The sequence below is a fragment of the Dipteris shenzhenensis genome, chromosome 16, assembly GCF_047967505.1.
Source record: "Dipteris shenzhenensis isolate YYH24624 ecotype China chromosome 16, Dip_SZ_1.0, whole genome shotgun sequence".
Taxonomy (NCBI): Eukaryota; Viridiplantae; Streptophyta; class Polypodiopsida; order Gleicheniales; family Dipteridaceae; genus Dipteris; species Dipteris shenzhenensis.
In genome coordinates, this window is record NC_141611.1 from 3,934,530 (window position 1) to 3,952,200 (window position 17,671).

Here is a 17,671-nt window from a genome sequence, read left to right on the forward strand (position 1 = left end):
TCTCAGCTGAGATGGTACATGAACATATGCAAGAGACCCAAAAACTCTCATGTGTGAAAGTGAAGGCTTCCTGCCTTTCCATGCTTCATAAGGTGTAACAGTCTTCAATGCCTGGTCTTAAGCATGCATCTGGCCATCTCCATTGTGGACCTGTTTTTCCTATCAGAAACAGGATTCTGCTGAGGAGTGTAAGGAGTAGTGCATGAGTGAATAATGCCTCGTGAAGACAGAAATGCATCAAACTCCTTTGACATATACTCTCCCCCCTTATCTGTGTTGAGGGTGACAAGCTTGCATCCTGATTCATTCTCAGAGTCATGAAATACTTATACCCCCCAATGGCATTTGTCCTCATTGGGCCACAGACATCACTGTGTACTAGCTGCAATTTCCTTTGTGAGAGTTTTGGACAATTCTTTTGAAAAGGAAATCGATGCATCTTACCCAAAAGACAACCCTCACACACATGTTTGGAAAGTTTGTGAGTCTGAGGTACATCATTTGCCATTTGCTGTGAATGTAGCTTTGCAAGAGCTCTATAATTGAGATGGCCCATTCTCTCATGCCAAAGATGAGTTTCAGCAAGCTATGAATCTGAAATAGCCAATGCTTCAATAGAAAGTGCAGCTGAATGATGATCAAGGTGATAAAGCCCTTTTTGTAAAGTGCCAGTGAGAACTATGGCATTGTCATCACGAAGATCATAAACTAGGCCTTTGTAGCCATAAAAAATCACTTTGAAACCTGAAGTAGCAATTGCTGAAATTGAAGTCAAGTTGACTTTAATTCCAAGCACAAAAAGAACATTTGTCAGAGTGACAGGATGGCTTGAAATGGATGTGAGCTGCACATCTCCAACTCCTTTTACAGCATATGAAGCATTATTAGCACATGTAATAGTCCCTCCTCGAGGTGCATCATCTAAAGAATGAAACAACTGTTTGCAAGATGTGACATGCTTGGAAGCACCACTATCAAAGTACCAGGACTGAGCATCATTAGCAGTAAAGAATGCATCAGCTTTGGAGGGATCAAATGAGCAATGGACAGCCCATGCCCAATCATCCTGAAGAGCATGTGCATGTGAAGCATCTGCTGGCTCATGGGATTCAATAGCATGTGAGGCATTAATTGTCAATCCTGCTTTCTTTTTCTTCGAAGCAATGCGCTGCCTGCATTCTGAAATGTCATGTCCAGGCTTGCGACAATAGTTGCATCTTTTCTTCTTTGACTTATCTGCTGTATTTTTAGATGCATGGGAGGAATTGCAGCTGCTATGCGCAGATTTTGGCTTGCCCATAGGCTTGGAAGCGTTGCCTCTTCCTGTCTGCTGTGAAGCAAATGCATGATCAGGAATAATGGCTTGTCTATTAGCTCTACTTTGCTCTTCCTGCAAAAGCAAAGTAACTAGCTGATCAAAAGAATAGTGGTCTGAATTACCCATGGCCACTAATCGAAGGGTTGTAGCAAACCCTTGATATGTATCTGGTAGTCCATTCAATGTGGTACTGACAAGTTGTGAATTTGGCACCACCTCATCAATGTTGGCAAGTTGTTCCATGAGGTCCTTGACCTTTGTCAGGTATGCATCCATAGACTCACCTTCATTCATATTGACTTCCTGTAATTGCCTTCTCAAATATGCAACACGAGCTTCATTGCGAATCTGATAGAGAGAAACCAATTTATCCCAAGCATCCTTTGCTGTCCTGCAAGACCGGATGTGTGGAATAATGATTCTCTTGCATGATAAAGCAATGCATGAATGTGCATTTGCATCTCTTGCATCCCATCTTGACTGTTCTTGAGTAGGAAGAGCAGCAACAGGCAAAAGCCCCAAATTTATTGAGGGCAAATGCATAAAAGCCCCAATTTTTGCTGAAATTTTTGCAAATGTGACCCAATGTATGCAAATCTGACTCAATGCATAGTTACGGGAAATGGAAACGGAAACGGCAACAGCAACGGCAAGGGGGGAAACGAAAACGTTTCGGGATTGTTTGAAAGGGCTGAAACGGGGAAACGCCACGTCAGCAAGGGGCTTTTACGAGAGGGAAAAGGAGCCACCATTTAGTACTCACATTTGAGAATACATGAAGAAAGACAACATTAAAGTTCAACCAATGATCAATCATCAATGCCAAATTCCAATACATTATAAACTATAGTATATACACCACATGTGTCATGCATTTACAATTTGCATAATGACTCAAGAGTAACAAAATGGCATTGCAAAATTCCAAGTTCCATCTCAGCCTCCAGGACAAAAATGAAAGAGTACATACTACAAAGGTAAAAAGCCCAAAAAGTGTAGACCCTAAGCCTACACTTTTTGGCCCATAAGACCTATACATCAACATCTGGCGGATCTATGGGATCCTCCTCTTCAACCTCAACCTCCTCCTCTGGCATGGAATCATCATCATCATCGTCATCAGTACCATTGGTCCCATCTGGTCTATGAAAACCAATATACTTGTCATGTGTATACTCCTGTCTCAATCCACATGTGTATATGCAATCCATAAAACCTGCATCTCCACTTACGAGCTCCTCCTTTTTTGGTATCGTACTTGCCCTCAAGTTCAACTTGTTGCCACCAATAATCCGACTGCGTGACTTCGCTCACGGTGCCTCTCTCAGCCATGGCGAGAACAAGGCAAGCGTGCAAGTTACGGAGGCTACAGCACAAACATGCAATTCAAATCTGAAAATTGGAACTTGAAAGAGGAGGGTAGGATGGGTCAAGACTCAAGAGTCAAGAATAAAAATAAATTCAGAAATGAGAGCTTACCTTCACACGCGATCGAAGGGGCCTTTGGGTCTGCGCACCGTGGAGGACAAGAGTGAAGAGAGGGCTGAAGGCTGAGGGCACTTGAGGCTTGAGCCTTGGGCACTCGGGAGGACACGGCTTGAGGCTTGAGGCTTGAGCCTTGGGCACTGGGGAGGACACAAAACGGGCAACAGCAAGCAAGGAGGGAGCGGCGAACAGGCGGCAACAAAAGTGACGGGCTGCGCAGGAATTTTTTTGTTTTGTCAGGGTTTGCAGGCAGAAACGGCGCGTTTCCTCTCCGGGGAAACGTTTCCCCTCCGGGTGAAACGGGGAAACATGCCTTTTCCCCCAGGGGGAAACGTTTCCCACAGAAACATCGTTTCTGTTCTAGATCAACCCCGAAACGTTGTTTCGCCTATTTTTTCTCTTGAAACGCGCGTTTCCCGTAACTATGACTCAATGTCCTGCAAAAGTGTCTCAATGTCTTGCAATCTGACCCAATGTACTCCAAACAAACAAGAGATTGCAGACCAAACTCCAAAGCCCCAATGTTCTTGCAAGAAATTGCAACCAAAGAAGGTGGAAAGAACTGGAAGCCCCAAGAACTGCCAATGTTCGTATTCACGGCCAATGCTAGCTAGTATGGATTCTGACACGCTGTACGGAGCACTGTATAGTGAATGTACGGAAGTACAATACCAAAAAAGGTACGATGCCTGTACGGAAGCAGGTATTGAACATGTACTGTGCCTGTACGGAGTGCAGGTACAGTTGTACGGAATGTACGACGAAGGTACGAAAAGCAATACGGAACACTGTACGGTGACGTACAGAACAGGTATGTTGTATGGACAGCTGCTGTGTACGGTTGTACGAAGCAGATCCAATGTACGGTATACAGCGTAGGTACGATGTACGGACGTATGGTGTACGAAATCACTGGCACGAAGAAGAGCGTACGGTTGTAGCATGTACTACGAGTGAGTACAACGGCTGTACGGTGCATGTACATAGTACGGAGAAGCACGAAGCGGAGCAATACGAAATCGTACGGTTGTACGACGTAGGTACAAGGGACGTATGTAGTCCAGTCGAAAACATGTATGGAGCTGTACCGTATGACTGTACGGATGAAGGAGTGGGTGCAAATCTAAACGTGGCTCTGATACCACTGTAGGATTTGATAGGAGAGAGAGAGTGCAGGTAGCTAAAGAAGTGATGAGTTAGCCGTCACGTCAAATCTTGGATAAACCAAAAACAAATGAGTACAAGGTACAAGTACCTAGACCTAGGACTAAGTGTCCTAGGTGTCACATAGGACTAAGTGTCCTATGTGGCCTAAAAGACACTAACACTATAAGTGTCTTTATTTATGCCTACAAGGCACATACCATGGCCTATAGGGCATCACTAGAACCACCAGAGGATGGCCTACATTTGTGAGGGATTTTGGATGACTGGTTTACTCTAAAGTAGGAAAGTAAGAGTTTCTGATTTTCTCCTTTGCGATTCCATTTCTTTTTTGACACATAGTATTGTGGTCAAGCTTACCATTCAACAATATCAAGACACTCTTTTATAGAAGATTAATGGTGCCCAAAATAGCTTCCTAAAAGTGAGAATTTGTTGGAAGACACGAAAATTGTGAGAGTGGAGATTGTTAGATTTTAGGATATCATGAGATATTGCAATTTTCTGTTTTGAGATAGGAGGTTGGACAAGTTTTTCAATGGTGCAAGTGTCTTCTAATATATTATGTGTTAGTTTTCCCTTTCTTTTGGAGAAGAAACAAGGGATCCGTATTCCCTCGGGATACATTGCATGATAGTGATGAGGCTGCTCAGCATGGGCAATTGCCTTCCACAGTGGTTGCATCCACTGGTGGTATAGAGATCCCTACAAGTCAACCTCTCTGTCCTGCATCTCGAGAAGCGCAGGCCGCGCAGACAGTTTTTGGATACCCTTGCTTCTATGCCCCAAGGTGCTTTCCGCCAGATGGGACAAGAGTTTAGTCGGTAGCTTACCACGGCCATGGCTATGGAAGATATGGCTCTTGCCCAGATGGGACATCAGCTGGAGCAGTAGATCGGCCAGGCTATGCAAGACAAGGGTAAGCAGCCCGCACCCCAGCACGGGGACCACTCAGACAGTCAGGATGTTTTGTTTGCTCCATGCAAGGGTTTTATGGCAGATGCTCGCCGTGCCTATGAGCATCAGTCTTTTGGACCGTTGCATGTACCTCAGCATGGGGATTATTTGGACTTGGATGATGCATTCTCTGTGCCGTAGAGCACCTTCTTGGAGGATGTCAGGCCATCTTTTGGCTTACAGTTTTTTGCGTCCATGCAGGCCGAGCCGTCTCTTTTGGGTCAACGTGTTCGTATGCATCCGGCTAGTGCCCCTTTCACATCACCATTGAGGATGCCTGGAGCTGGTTTTGGTTTACATGGCAGCCCACACCCGTGGGAGAGAGGTCAGTCCTCTTCTCAGCCCTTTGGCATGCCATCATTTCGGAGAGATGCATTTGGCAGAGAGACCCAGCCAGGGGTTCATGCACCTATCGCTCCGCCAGTGAGAACAAACAGCCAAATTCAGCCAGTGCATCAGATGGCAGCAGCTACTACGCAGTAGGGGGTTAGTGGTGGGCAGCAAGCCACTTTTGATGAGATGCTGGCAGATTCCTTGCATTCATATAAGGCCCTACTTGAGGCCATCAAACTTGAGATGTTTTCAGTGTGCAATTCCCAATGCAATCGACAGTTAGACAATGCAAATTTTAGCATTAGACAATGCAAAGCAACATACAAATTCCTTTCGAAACACTAGTCGTCGATTCTTTTTGCTTTGCCTTCATGAAAGTGAAATCTCTCTCTCTCTCTCTCTCTCTCTCCCCCCCCCCCCCCCCCCCTCGTCCGTCACTCCCCCCGTCACTCCCCTCGTCGCTCAGCCCGTCCGTCACTCCCCCCGTCCGTCCCTCGTCGCTCCCCCCCATCGCTCCCCTCGTCGCTCAGCCTCCGTCGCTCAGCCCCGTCACTCCCCTCGTCGCTCAGCTAGTCGTTGCCCATCCCGCCGCTCTTCACTTCCCCACTTCCTCTCCCCACTCTTGGCTGGGCTGTACCCCAGGCCCAGCCAAGGGGTTAGTCCAGCCAAAAGGGGGATAGTCGATATGGCCAGCCCATCCTCCCCTCATCCCCCCAAGCTTTACTCCGCCATGGTAGCCACAACCCCTGCTCCCTTTGACAGGACTTACTCTAGGTATAAGATTCAACCTCCCCCGACGTCGACCAAGCCGCAAGAGCAGATTTACCATCTCCAGCAAGAAGTGCGAGACCTGAGGTCCCAGCTCACCCAAGCCCTAGCTCGTATTGCAGCTTTGGAAGGCCCAGGGAAGCAGGAGATTATTGCAGCAGCGGTACAAACATGTAAAGCTGAGCCCCCAACATCACAGCTGATTTCCACGGTTAGAGAGCTTATCCAGGTGAAAGTGACAGCTGAACCCAAGGTTGACATCCAAACAGAGATCCAAGAACATCACCTTCGGAAAGAGAATGCTATGAAGATTCGAATAGGGGGAATACCCGATTGGCAGCATGAGGATGACACTTTCGAGGAGGCAATCGAGAGAATCAAGGCAGCAGTCCCGGCTATTGATTGGTCAGCAAGCCCAACTGATGACAAGAATGATGATGAAGAGGAGTCTTCCCCAGTTTATTTATCGCCCAGGAATGGACACGTTGTCATCACCTTCAACTCGAAGACACTCAGGAAGAGGATTCTACGACAATCCTATAAGCTGAAGGGGACAAAGATATGGATTGCTGAGGAGCTTACAAGAACCCAACTGAAGAACAAAGCTACCGAGCTTGCTAAGGTTCGGGCAGTCAAGGAAACAGGAAAATGGGCAGTATATCGTGACGGTCTTGCAGTGATTAGAGAATTTAAGACAAAATCTAAAGACCCTCAGTCTTAAACTGATGTAATGGCTAGCGCTACACACCTTTAGGACCTGGTTGGAGCCGAGGGAGCTTCTAGTGAAGCTTAGTTTCTACAGAGATTACTGTCTTCATATTTCGGAGGAGGGATTCATCACACCACCGGGGTACACTGAGCTTCATATGCCTCACTTACTATGGATCTCCATCGGACAGTTTCGGGTATCACCACACACCAACCAGGTCATTCAAGAGGATCTCCTGCAACTACACACCTTTAGGACTTGGTTGGAGCCGAGGGAGCTTCCAGTGAAGCTGAGTTTCTACAGAGATTACTGTCTTCGTATTTCGTAGGATGGATTCATCACACCATCAGGGTACACTGAGCTTCATATGCCTCACTCACTACGGATCTCCATCGGACAGTTTTGGGTATCATCACACCGCCTATGCATAGAGAGTGGCAGAGCAGAGGGGATTTCTGGGGAGCATCGCTTATGCATATTGTGCGATTGTCAGGAGGTTGAATCGGAGGAGCATTTTATTTTCAGGTGCCCAGTGTACTACGAGATCCGAGGTCGCTTCCATTGCCTCTTCAGAGACGGCTCCGAGCTTCTTTTCAGATTCCTCACCTACCTAGATCAGAGATGCCTCGCGGCCTTCATTCACGAGGGGGTCCGACACAGAGAGTACTTACTCAAGCGACAGGGCTTGGCCACATCATCAGACACCTCTCAGAGCAGGATCACAAAGTTCTTCCCATTGAGTGACATTGATCGTCCAGTCTCTAGTCGCAGACGTGACAAAGATCTCGACCCGACGACCGCAGCACGACACACGAGACATTGAGGGGAGACACAGATCCTCTGGGAGACCTCCCGTCATTGTTTAGACTCGGAATACGTCCCACGGGAGTCACGGTGGCTTTGGTCTTGCGTTGAGCCTCGTCCAGGAGACCGAGACGCACGGCATCCCTTGACGGGCACCAGCGTCCCATCATCGGCTATGCACCAGCCGGGGCGACATGACATATGGAGAATTCCGCTCTGCTCTAGTCCTTTTCTTTTCATTGTTACATCCAGATGTATTTGATTATGTATGATCAGACTTAGGATTCAGCACGGGTGATGATGCTCGTTTCAGTAGCTCCACCCTTACTGTGATTTGTATCAGGTTTTCTTTCAGTCTCATAGACCCATCGGTCTTTTGAAGACTCTAATAAAATTTCTCTCTTTCTTTCTTTTTTTCTTTCTCCTTGCACAATACAAGGGCCCAAAACCAACATGGGCTGGAACCCCCTGTAGGTATCTCTATTTCAGAATGAAAATTCAGAATACTAAGGCTGATCATATATGTTCCAAAGTCCGATTACAAAAGAGATGGAAGTCCCAATGGGGTAATTGCCACATGTCGAATGCCTAACAATCCACTAGTTACATGCAAATGAATTGGCAGTTGTAGAGCCTTCCAAGCCCTTGGTCACATGCTAATGTAGACTTCTCTTTGCAAGCAGTCTTAGCCCCTTACAAGTAGAGCAACACAACTCTTGTACTTGCAACAATTAATTGTAGCACATAACCATAGCACCCATTAATTATTAGCTCGTGCATGCAAATATAAATTTCTAGACTAGTCCTAGTCTTTGTGGACGTCCCCACCAAGCAAACCAGTGCACACTAAAATAAAAGTATTTTGGTTGATCGACCATGGTTAAGTACCTTTACCAAGGTCAAAATACTTAACCCTAGTCATATCTCTCTAACTATAGTCAGCACAAAAACTTTGGTTGATTGTAGTCAACCCTCATGGCCTAAACCAAGTCTGTCGACTAAAGTCAGGCATACTCGATGAGTCAAGTGTCTTTGAGGAAAGTCAATGCTTTGATCAATTAAAAGAACTATTTGATCATAATTAAAATAAATGAAGATTTTTTGACTATGGTCAAATAAGATTTTTTGACTATGGTAAACTTGGTGACACCTCAGGTCAATAATGGAGAGATCAAGGGCCGGAGCCTACAAGAATTATATCGGAAGATCTGCTAAAAGTGGATGAGTTGGAGGAGATCCTCAAGATAGAGCAGATTGTATATTGTACGGTGCGCAAGGGCCCCCAAAGCAAGGTAATTTATGGGTATCTTGTCAAGTTCAAGAATTATTCGGCACTAAAATGCCAAGTGGATGAATGAAGACATGCTGTTTGACTATCCACAAGTTTTGGATATTTACAAAGAGGCTTTTCAGTTGAGGTCAACTGATTAGAAGCCGAGGGGATGTCACCGAGTTGTAAATACTCCAAGTAAATATAAAGTTGACCTTTTATTTTCTATGGTCAAAGAGTTCTTTTATTTTGTCAAAGCATTGACTTCGGTCAATGAGGCATGGCTTCGGTCAAGGAGGCGTGGCTTGACCAAGGAGGGTTGACCTTTTTAATCCAAGATAATCCGGCCTCGTTCGGAGAGAGGAGCCTTGATTATTGGTCAAAGCCCTTTAATCATGGTCAAAGAGGGTTGTCCCTGATCAGCCAGTGAATTAAAACGTGTGCATTAAATTGCATGGTGGGGGCGACCACAAGACTAGGACTAGTCTAAGATTTTATTTTACATGCAAGGGCTAACAATTAACCAGTGCTATGGTTGAGTACCTTGAAGTAATTGTGCAGGTACCAAGAGGGGTTGATTGCTCTATTTTTATGGAGCACAGCTATTTCCTAGGAGAGGCCTACGCCCACGCACTGACTCCTTACCACCTCATTGTAAAAATGCAAATGGAATTGCAGAATGGAAAAACAGGCATATTGGAGAGGTATCTCGGGCCATGCTAAATGAAAAAGATCTACCAGATTGCAAATCCACTCTTTTACCACCTTCATCGCCTTTGTGCAAATTTCAGCAAGGACCCCTGAAACCCAACAACAATTACCTGTGAACGAATCAAGGGTGCAATGCCTTCACAATCGAACTATCCTATGCCCATGATTGAATTCACTATGGAGCGAAACGAAACCTTCCCGAATCACACACACTAGGCCCACAACCAAATAGCTGGATCCCCCCCCCCCCCCCCCCAAAAAAAAAGGTATTCTTTTTTTCTGAAGATTTTGCTTAGTACGACAAGCAGACTCAGCTCAAGCTGTGCTTAAAAAAAGGGCAGCCATGCAAGGCCATACTGTCTATATCATGACGATCCCTCACACACTCAAACAAAGGCACTCAGAAAGTAACAGAAGCCTCCACACAGGAGAAGCGTACTCTGTCTATTGCATGCTAGAAGTGTTTTGGGACATTGTGCTTCTCACTACTCGTCATCGTTTATGTTGAGACACATTAGAGCCCAGAAACGGTCTACTGATAAATATACATGGCAGTCCACATACCAAGAGGAGGCTTGCACATTTTGGGAAGTTGCTATTTGGTTCACACCTCTGTACATGATTGCAATCGTAGGTCAAGACAAGCATGCACACATGCACACATGCAGATCTGCATTAGGGACCCTCGCCCACAGATGTCTATTTTTGCAGCCTATTACTTGTTTCTAGATACCTCTGACTAAGACAAAGTTGAGATAGCATCACCATTTATGGCACTGTACCCTGACAAATCTTACAATGATGGCCCAGATCTGAGGGTACACATACCAACTAAATGGTGGAAGACCAGGGGGTTTATTAATAGCCTTCGCTTCACAGATTACCCATTAAGAGTGTTATGCCATGAAGCAATCATTCCCATCTATTCTCCCACCATGCCCTACCACACCCTACATGGACCACTCCCACAAGTGCTTCCACATAATTATACAATGTTTCAAGCCCTCCCAACTTTTCCTCTGCCTTTCAAATGTCAAGGGAGACTGATGTACACACAACAATGCAGTGAGGGGTGGACTATGTTTGGGTTCTCAAGAGTTAAAGATTATTTGGTTGCTCCAAGATGTTCAATGGAACGAATACTATTGTGAGCTGCAACAAGAGCTGAGGCCATATGGTAGATGAATCAGAGCTGCTCATTACGATACAAGTATCTGTATGCTGCATAGTGAATACATCAGTTCTTCTCATGGGAAAAAGTTGATCTTGTTAATTCTTTTGTTTGAAAGAGGGGTAAAAGCATATTTGGTTGCGGAGTTGGTGTTATATCTGTCTGTGTGTGTGTGTGTGTGAGAGAGAGAGAGAGAGAGAGAGAGAGAGAGAGAGAGAATATGACGCAATTCATTGGTGGTTGTTACTTTGCTATCAGAATATTACTCAATTTCAGCCACCTCCAATTCCCCCTGGCTACCAGCAGCCACCATCAGGGTACCAGCCCCAACAACCTCCAGGGTACCAGCCCCAACAACCTCCATTGTCAACAAATCAAGCCTACCAACCATCTGCGCCAGTGCTGCCTACAGGGTTCCAGCCACAGCCTCCATCACCGCCACGTTACTCACAACAGCAGCAAGGTCCGCGCCAACGACGATATTTTGCGAATGAAGAGGATGCAGATTATGAGGTGATGGATGTAACAGAGCATCCACCCGCGTCAGAACCCAATGTGGATATGCCTCCCCAAAGAAGAGGTCGACAGCGATCTCGGAGGCAGCAATGAGACTCTGCAGTGCAGTTCAGCATTGCAGGGGATGACACACATTAGAGTGGTGGTTGTGCAGAACAAACATCTATGTGCTGATGCAAAGTCGACTTTCAGGTTTCCTCTGTGACTTGGCCATACGAATGTTTCAAGATGCATCGCTCATCTGTCCCAGGCGACCAAATGCCCCACATCAAGTACTTTTGGTGGATGCACACAAGCGACTGTCTTGATCAAGGCAACACTATGTGCAGGCGGTTCGTTCTATAGTATCACATCAAATCTTTACTCTCCTAGGAAATCTGTCTTCGTCAAGCCATCATGACAGTTTTGTACTGAGGGTTTGAGAATTAAAAATGTTAAGATCTTCCTGCCTTGAATATGTACATCTACCTTATATTGAAGAACTGTATTGTTCAACTGTAACAATACAGCTGTAATTACAGCCTAGACACTTTTTGTGTTGATAGTACATTCTGAGAAAGCCCAAAGAGGAAATTCTGACAAGGGTTTTAGCATACCATCAGCAAGTACATCAAACATTATCGAAGTGTTGGTTTGTCGTGGGCGTTCTACAGTCAGTTTAATTTTAAATTCTTAGGTTCCCTCTTGTGGAGGGCTATGGCATATGATGAGCTGTGATGCGAAAGGCTTTTCTTCTGCTGCTGCTTCTTTGTCTCTGCCTCTGCCATGGACCACACAAACAAGGGTAAGGAAAAGAGCAGCCCATCCAGGAATCTAATACTGGTAAGGCTGCTATTCCCAACACCTGATCAACAGGAGGTCACTCAAGCGTTCTTCTTTTGCAGTAAGTGATCCCAGTTTGTAGGGAGGAGGCAGGAAAAAAACAAATGAATAAATAAAAGGGGGATAATTAAATAAATAAAGACACGCAGGCACACACACGCACAATAAGTGATCTAAGTTTGTAGGAAGGAGGTGCGAAAAAAACAAATGAAATAATTAAAAGGGGGATAATTAAATAAATACACGCACGCACGCACGCATGTGTGCATCTACATCTCTCTCTCTATATGTGTGTGTGGAGAGAGAGAGAGAGAGAGAGAGAGAGAGAGAGTTTTTATTGTCATTACCCCAAAAGAAAAAAACACAATGACCCTTAATGCAAGTGCAGCAAGGAGAACCTCGTGTTTCCTTGTGCTAAGAATAAGAGTAAAATGCGATACCCTTGGATCAAGCAAAAAAGGCGATTGGTTGTGTCTTGTAGGTGTGGATCGGTGTTGGTATTTTGTTGGGGTGGCGGTGAGTATTGGTTGGTTGTGTGACATGAGGAAGTTAGTGAAAAAGGTACATTTGTTTGTGAGGGAGCTCTATCAATACATAGTCCAAAGTGCATAGAATCATGGGCATTGATGAAGAAACAATTATGTAGTGTCTCACAACCTTTCTTAGAGGTGAGCGCCAGAGTTGAGGGGTCACTCTTGACATTGTGCGTCGAATACAAAAGTCTTGGAGACCACGGCCCCCCTCCCTCCCTTGGACATTGCGTGAGATGATCGACAGACTCAGGTATAGGATATCCTCGCATCTCATAGGAGAGCCACCATGGCTTTTGGATATGCTTCTTGAGTCTTTGAGTTTCCTACGTGTACTACTTTTGAGTTATGGTTTTCTTCGAGTTTGCACTTTGTAGGGGTCTTACAATGGCTTATAAAAGTCATTCTTGCGATGGTATTGTCTCATAGGCTTGCGAGGCCTCCCAAAGACGTTAATACATCTCTCTCTCTCTCTCTCTCTCTCTCTCTCTCTCTCTCTCTCTCCCCCTTTCGTCATTTTTCTTTTGGGGTAAAAGAAATTTCGCATTAAGAAGGTATTTGCATTCATAGTCGTCCCAGAGTGGGTCAACTACTTCTAATAGCAAAATACTCACAACTAAAAGCAATAAGAGCTGCTCCAGTAAAGAACAGCTAGTACAAAAGAACTAAAAACACTAAAAACACTTCTAGTTGGCCCGTTGAAAGATCTTTCAGGCAAAAGCAAGGAGGAATTGAAGAAATGATAAACATCCACAGCAGAGTGTCCATAGAGCCGAAAGTGCGGGCATGATACAATGACCATAGAGCTTAATAATAACACAATTGAAAGATTGAATGTAGTCGAGGTGGTGGTATATCTCCCAAACAACCAAAATTGCCACCCAAAAGCAATATGAGGAAAATGAGCACGAAGATAAGTCCCCAATTTGGGAAGAAAGTCACGGCCAATCATGCAAGTCTAGAGTACATGAAGGATTGTCTCTCTCAGATGCGAACAAGATGGACAACGTGAAGACTGAATGTGCTTGGCAGCCAAGAAAGAACCCATTGGCAAAGCACCAACCAAACATCGCCATAAGAAAAACCGTTGTCTAAGAGGGAGGTTATCGTTCCAAATACGGCCAACACAAACCTCCCACCAAGCAAGTGGTTTGTCAAGATGCTAGATAGAAAGACCTCGCTCATGAATCCAGGGCCTTGGTAAAAGAAGATAAGCTTTCTTGGTAGTGAGATTTGCAAGGGAGAAAGTAGAATAACCCAGAGGCCTCGATCAAATCTCCAATCCAGAAGAGAAAGATCAGTAAACAAACGGGGAATCGACAAGCAAGGAAGTAGCATGGTAGTGAGAACACGCAAGACAGGCGTGTGATGCAGGACAAATCACATTTCATACAAAATGTTTAAATGAACCAGATGCCACCATGTGCTACTACCCATTCACAAATCACGTCTTGGCTTGTTGAAAAGGAAGAGTAAGGCCCATTGTCATCCGCCACATCATTGAGTGTGAAGATACCTAGTCGGTTTAGAAAGTAGGCCTCCCTAGGCTGAAGTTGAGCCAATGGCGGATCAAAAACCTAGCTCCAATGAATACTTTGCAGATGGAGGGTATTTCCAAGATCCGAGGGATGGCCTGACCAATGCAAGTGTTACAGTAGAAATTGCCAATCTCGAAGCAGGCGAGTAGAAAATGGAGTAGTACCATGTTGATGCCCAAAGATAACATCTGATAGAGCTTAAATCCATTGTCCAAATCAAGACGAAGAGAAGCAAACATAGAAGAGAGCATAAGTGTCCATGATTGATGCTACTCGAGAAGAGTAATCAAAAGAGTAGCCTTGCGAGCTATCACATGTGTAAATATTTCAAAATATTTAAACCCCCATGCATCTTGGGTGAACAGACATAGCTGTACTTCAATAGGCGACGAACCGCCTTATGATACGAATTTCTCAATGTTTGTAAAAGGCCAAGGAATCAATGGCAAATGAAATTGCACATAGGCCATTATAATGGATTGCACTTTTCGAAGGCGAACATGCAATGGCCATGTCAAGAGCTTCCAATAATCTATCTTATGAAACAACTTTTGCAAAACTCATATTTGTTGTGGTAGAGAAATATGCCAACCATGGGATAGCCCAAATGACAGACAATCTGATTAGCAAGAAAAATCAATCCATGCCATAAAATCCGGTGTCAATCACTTGCATGGAGAGGAAGGAGTTTGGATTTGGCAAATTTCACTTTCAATCCAGTTGCAAGGCCAAATGAGTGAAGAGATTGTATAAGATGGCGAACATTTGAGGCAACGTTTTTGAGAAAAAAGAAGGAATCCTCGGCATAGGCCTGGCTGACAAAAGGTGCAGCCCTAGGAATATCAATGCCATGCAAATACTGGCGAGAGACCAAATCATCCATATGCATCAGGAGGGGATGCGTAGCAAACTGAGTGGATAGCCTTGACGGACAGTGTCCCCTAATGATCATGAAGAAGAGAGAGCATCAAAAAAGGTAGGAAGTTGTGCCACCGTTAAAAAATCATTAAACCACTCTTTGCATCTTATATCCGACATGCAATGAAATCCCATATGATAGTATCAAATGCTTTTTCAATATCTATCTACATGATCAGAACATCCTGATGTGTGTATTTGGCATACTCAATACCAACATAAGTATTTGCGATATTATCCATGATTTGACTGCAAGGCACAAATCCATATTGCGCAGGATGCAAGCCTCTATATAAGATTTGCGAGATATGTAACACTAGCATTTTAGAGATGAGCTTGTTAATCATAGGCATCAAGGTGATCAGCCTCCAATCCGATAGATGGGCTTCTTGGGAACCAGATACCAGACCTTTCTTCCAAGAAGAGGGCAAAGTACTAGAAAGCCAAGCATCATTGATCATGCGTAAAAGAAGAGGACTCAATTCGTCCCAAAATTCAGCAAAGAATTCCACCATGAGGCCATCCCAACTGGGGTTTAGAATGTCCCAATTTAGCCAATGCCCCTTTAAGCTCAACATCGGTGAATAGCAATTCCAATGAATCCGTCCCCTCAGAAGAGAGGATTGGACGGACATGTTGACGAAAACCATTTCGAGCAACAAGCTCAGCAGATGAAAAGGGCAAAGGAGGAGCAAATAAATCCGCAAACTAATGCTGAACCAGTTCATGAAGCTGCTGATTATTTATTGTCCAAGAACTATCTGGACTTAAAACATGATGTAGGGAATGCATTTTGCGAGAAGCATGGAGGCTTTTATTTTTTTTTAAAGATGAATAGCCCATATCTTGTATGGATTTTTGGCAAGAGCGGAGCTGCCATTTCCTTAATTTCGTTTGATCTTTTGGAGCCAAGCAATTAAGAGCAGCATGAAAATCAACTTGCTCAATGGAAGACAATCTGTGCTGCTGCATCACAGTAGTAAAATGTTGAATTTGAAGCTTTGCATCAGCCACTTCAGACCGTAGATCACCCAGATAACACTTACCAAACTTTTTAATCAAAATCTGCATTCCGGAAGAAAATTGATTCCATGCCCATTCCAGATCTACCGGAGAGTGCAGGGTGAGTTTGGCAATGAGACCCTTAACCATGACTGAGAAGGGGTAGTGCTGTAAATTGTTCACCAATAAAAACGTTTTGAAAGGCATCACATCATTCACTCGCAAGCCAAATCCCAATGTCATGAAGATAGGAAAATGATTAGATAACCTCAAGGCATAATCCACATTCATGTGAGAGGTAAAATTATCAAACTGCCTTGCATGAAGCATATACCACCGGTCCACGTGAGCCCAATGTTGGGTACGTGCATTATGATGAAATGTGTACTCCATCATTATCAAGCATGACCTGTCCCCATTGAAGCTGCAAAGAATCAACCATATGGGACGAGGCATCTTGTTCCCGTCTCAGCATATGAGATCAATGAGTGGTACAGTCAGTAGTGGCAGGGGAGTTGTTAAAGTCTCCATAGACAATATGTGGCTTCTGAGAAGTGATGTAATCCCAAAGTAGCCTCCATTTATTTATGTTACAGAGGCCTTGAACATTATAGGAAAAACACTTGAGTGGTATATATATATGTATGTACAATATGGGATAAACCAACTTCAAACTTCAGGATTCAACCTGCATGGCTGCACCAAGTGTTGGTGAGCCAACATACCCCTCATAAGCATTTCCCTGCTCTTGATTTGAACCAGGAGGAGAGACCAGATAATCTGGTGAAGGAACAACCATATGAGCTAAAAACAAAGGATCAGAATGAACAACAGCAGACCAAAGGTTGCCAACCCCAAAACCATTAGGCAAAAGAACATCCTTAGATGTAGAAGCAATCTCTGTCCAACTTTTACTAGCCATGATGTTTTCTTGGGCTGTTGCCATTTAGAAGAGGAATCTTTCCCTCCCACAACTTTTCGATCCCCTGATTTAGGAGGAGTAGAAGCAACTTTTTGATTTACCCTTATCATTAATCTTAGGTGGGGAAACAGCCCCTGAACTACCAGTTTGTTGCATGACATCTGGCCTCGGAAAGGAGGATTCATTAGGGGCTGTAGCTGCCGAGGGAGGCTTCAATAAAAGTTGAGGGCACTCAGATTGCATATAGCCAAACTTGCCACATTCAAAACATGCACATGCAAAGTTACTTAAAAAACATCTACTGAGAAGGCATACTCTGCATCTCCACTTGTAAATCAATAGGAGGTGATGTGGGTCTATCAGTATCCCAAAGAACATAGAATTGATTGGCATTTCCAGGAGAGTGTGGAGGATATACAACTTTCCCCAATGCTTCAGCCACATAAGGCAAGACTGGCCTGTAAAATCTACCACCTCCACCACAGGGCATTTATGGTGAATAGACTCTGGTAATCCTCTGTGGGTATCCATGGATACACATGCACTAGCTAGTTCCCAAAAAACAAAGGAGATTTTTCAATTAGAATGTAGATAAGAATTAAGGAAATGTTACGGAGCATCTGGAGTAAGCATCTGACGGCACTAATGATCCCCTCGATGGTACTAAAGTGTCTGTAAAGAGATGCAAAACTTGCAAGCCTAACTGGATATGGATAGCAGAAAAGGACAACAA

At 44.5% G+C, this 17,671-nt stretch overlaps 1 protein-coding gene across 1 annotated transcript in view; it reads left to right on the forward strand.

The window, feature by feature from the left end:
* LOC147892427 (putative HVA22-like protein g) overlaps nucleotides 1-11,849 on the forward strand; it is a 30,271-nt gene extending 18,422 nt beyond the window's left edge. The window contains exon 6 of the mRNA XM_087387012.1: nucleotides 10,949-11,849. Within this exon, the coding sequence (XP_087243138.1) occupies nucleotides 10,949-11,299 (351 nt within the window). The 3' untranslated portion in view covers nucleotides 11,300-11,849. The remainder of the gene's footprint in view (nucleotides 1-10,948) is intronic.
* The last annotated feature ends 5,822 nt before the right edge of the window (nucleotides 11,850-17,671 follow it).